The 3,743-nt window shown below is 35.7% G+C and overlaps 1 protein-coding gene across 3 annotated transcripts in view; it reads right to left on the bottom strand.

Annotated features, from left to right (window-relative positions):
* Positions 1–1,738: 1,738 nt before the first annotated feature.
* The window catches only part of LOC107707670 (vam6/Vps39-like protein), a 22,408-nt gene continuing 20,403 nt past the window's right edge, over positions 1,739–3,743 (bottom strand). For all 3 annotated transcript variants that reach the window (XM_016511749.1, XM_016511752.1, XM_016511750.1), the window contains one exon: positions 1,739–2,796. In XM_016511749.1, coding sequence (XP_016367235.1) covers positions 2,718–2,796 — 79 coding nt within the window. In that variant the 3' untranslated portion in view covers positions 1,739–2,717. The remainder of the gene's footprint in view (positions 2,797–3,743) is intronic.

Below are 3,743 nucleotides of genomic sequence, written 5' to 3'. Positions count from 1 at the left end.
AATAGCTATGGTACTGTTTTTTTTTTATCAAATCTTTGCATAGTTATGACAGGAGACACTGGCATCTAACAATGCCTTGGAAAAAACAGTTAATCTTAAAAAAAAATACAAGTTATTGAATATGCATTTGTCCTAAACGCCTGAAACATTGGAGCCTCATATTTTTTGGGAAAGAAATCAATCCAATCTCTGTGTGAGAAAATATTCAGATGTAATCCTCCTTTTTAATCGTTAACATTTTCATAAGTTTTCATATTTTTTCTCAGTAACTGTAAGAATAGTTTTATTTTGTAATTAAATTACGTAACTCCGTTACATGTAACTAGTTACTCCCCAACTATGTAAACTACAGCTACAACTGAATTTTCCTTTTTATTTAGTCTATTTCTGATGTACTAACAAACTAAAACTGAAATAAAAATGAATGAAAAGTGCATAGACATATAACAAATAATAAAAAAAACTGACAAAAATCATAAAATATTTTTTTTGTAAAAAATTAAATAAAAAAAAAATCCATAAAAAATTATTTTAAATCAAGTATAAAAACATTCCTTATAAATAATAAAAAAAACTGACAAAAATCATAAAATATTTTTTTTGTAAAAAATTAAATAAAAAAAAAAAATCCATAAAAAATTATTTTAAATCAAGTATAAAAACATTCCTTATAAAAAAGCTCATTTTCATTAAGTTGGCATACTAAAACCGCTAAAATTAACTTTAAAAAAAAAAAGAATAACCATGTAAATATTACAAATGATTTAATAAATAATATAAAATATATAAAAATGACAAACAAAAAAAATACTAAAACTTTAATTTTAAAATGAAAACAGAAAATATAAAATATTAATAAAAACTGTAATGGGATCTGTAATGTTGCTAAAATAACAAAATCAAAGAAAGAAGTGGTTTGGCTACGAGTTTCTTGACAGTATGTCGGAGTAATTTTTCACATGATTCTGTGTGTTTGCTTGCAGGCCTACCTTCAAGTCTTCATGATATTCTGCCATCTGTTACTCAGGTTCATCCTATACAGTTCAAACAAATCACACTGCACAGAAGAGATGAATGTTTATTAGATTTGTCTTCCACCAAAGATTTAATGTACAATCTATACAATCACATCCATTTCCAGCAACACATTTCAGGCCTCTTACAAAGGTTCAATGTAAGTGACCGTGCCTTTGTTTGAGCAGCAGTTCAGCTCACGGTTTACAGTTAACTGAAAGCACGAGCATCTGACAACAGTGTTAATTGAACAGATGCATTAGAAAGCCAGAAAAATACTGGTGTCCGTTTGGTGCCGACATGACTGCACACATAGGTGAAACATTCCTGACAGTAAAGACAGCGTGTTAATAATAAATAAAGCCACTCAAGTAAACAGAAGAGAAAAAGTGGCATGCTACAGTGATTGAACAGTCACCGCTCTCATCTCAAGCTAACGGAGTGAAGTAGAGCAGCTCAGAGTAACAGTCCTGAGCACCTGAAGGTGCACACAAACACATGCCTTTACTCTCCACTAAAGGCATCGGACAAAGCGTCATGTTGGATGAAAAGGTGCACTGTCCGCGATGAAGAAAAGGTGGGATGTGAGGGAATAAGCGCTTCTCAGGGGACAGAGAGACGTCATCATATCACAGATAGCACAGGTACTGTTCATGTATGTACATGCATTTTCATGATGTATATACATATACATGCAACCCAACAATGCATTTGTTAAAAAAAAAAAAAAAACACATCCAGACTTCTAGCCATAAACAAGTTATCTTAGAAACTAGAAAGTCATTCGTCCTTCCATTTGACAGCCCATAGCAGAAAAACACTGTCAAATTTACAGTAAAATACTGGAAAGCCAGAAGTTGTCAGCCACTTACCGTAACTGAATTATTTCAGAATACAGAAAAATACTGTATTTTTAATAATATAGTAATTTACCAGATTGCAATTTTGTGGTAAAATTACAGTATTACACCGGTAAATGCATTTGGTAAACGACCGTATTGCTAAAAAAAATACAGTATTTGTCTATATTCCGTAATTACAGTATATAACTTGTAATTACATTACAGTAAGAACACTGTCAAAATGACAATGAACTGGCTGGCAGGCACCCCTGTCTCCAGTATCTGAGTGTAAATGATCCAGCTGTTTCTCCTGCAGAGTGTGTGCCAGTGCAGGCCTTTCTGTAGAGGGGCCACATTAAGGTTTTTATCTGGAGTCTGATTTCATCTCAAGCTAACGGAGTGAAGTAGAGCAGCTCAGAGTAACAGTCCTGAGCACCTGAAGGTGCACACAAACACATGCCTTTACTCTCCACTAAAGGCATCGGACAAAGCGTCATGTTGGATGAAAAGGTGCACTGTCCGCGATGAAGAAAAGGTGGGATGTGAGGGAATAAGCGCTTCTCAGGGGACAGAGAGACGTCAGGGTCTGTGCTGTGCATTTAGGTGAAGCTTTCAAAGTAACACACTTTATAAATCTGAATTTAGTCTCACTGTCCATGTTTTTTTTTTTTTTTACTTTGGAAGTTGATTAATTTCTTCAGACAGACGTGTCGGCTTTGCGAGAGATGTAGAGAGAGAGAGAGAGAGAGAGAGAGACTGGCGTTTTCTTCGGCGGCGCGTCAGTCTGGCGTTTTCACGTTTGCCGAGCTCTCTGTGCTCAGCGTGTTTAGCGTTTCCGGCGTCTCCGGTCTGCAGGTTTGACTACTCCTCTGGACACACGCTGCGATCTTTACAGCAGAAGTAGTGAACCACCACACCGTTAGGATACCTGGCAAAGGCACTGGACACAAAGACACAGAAATATAAATATGCATACAGTAAACCCCTAAATCATAGAGTGAAACTACACACTTGTTCAGTGGCTTGTTTTTGGATGGGTCTTTCAGATTTGTTATTTAAAGGGGTCATATGACGTTGCTAAAAAGAACATTATTTGGTGTATTTGGTGTAATGAAATGTGTTTATGCGGTTTAAGGTTCAAAAAACACATTATTTTCCACATACTGTACATTATTGTTTCTCCTCTATGCCCCGCCTTTCTGAAACGCGTCGATTTTTACAAAGCTCATCGGTCTGAAAAGCGAGGTGTGCTCTGATTGGCCAGCTATCCAGTGCGTTGGGATTGGCCGAATACCTCAATCGTGTGACGGAAATGTTACGTCACGTGACATTTCTGGAACACGCTCTTAGCAGTTCGCCAATCACAACGCACTGGGCCAGCTAACCAATCAGAGCACGTTTTGAATTTCAGAAGGAAGGGCTTCATCGAAACAGGAAGTAAACAGGGCGTTTGAGACAGACTGGGAAGAGAGGTGTTGCACTAATGTAAAATATATGAAAAATAATGCGTTTTTGGAACAATTAAGCATGAAGACCTATTCTAGTACACCCCAAAAACTAAATCAGGACTTCGTAAAAGGGCATAATAGTGAGCTCTGAGGTTGCTAATCGATGGTGCCGTATTTTCTAGAATATAAGTTGCTTTTTTTATAATCTTAAACATGCTGTAAATTATATTCTAAAGCGACTCATATATGAATGCAACTATAATGTTTGTAAACATTTAATTCACCAATATTTGACATTTATTAATGTAATAACATGCATCAACGATAGGGCTGCACGACTATGACAAAAATCATAAGTGTCGATTATTCCCTTGAAATAGTAATTGCGATTATTAATTACGATTATCACAATTTACATTGAATGATGTTTATACCATTG

Source organism: Sinocyclocheilus rhinocerous, unplaced genomic scaffold (genome assembly GCF_001515625.1).
Source record: "Sinocyclocheilus rhinocerous isolate Xijiao unplaced genomic scaffold, SAMN03320098_v1.1 scaffold955, whole genome shotgun sequence".
Lineage (NCBI taxonomy): Eukaryota > Metazoa > Chordata > Actinopteri > Cypriniformes > Cyprinidae > Sinocyclocheilus > Sinocyclocheilus rhinocerous.
The sequence above is the reverse complement of the archived record's forward strand: the minus strand, read 5'-3'. Positions and strand labels throughout refer to the sequence as shown.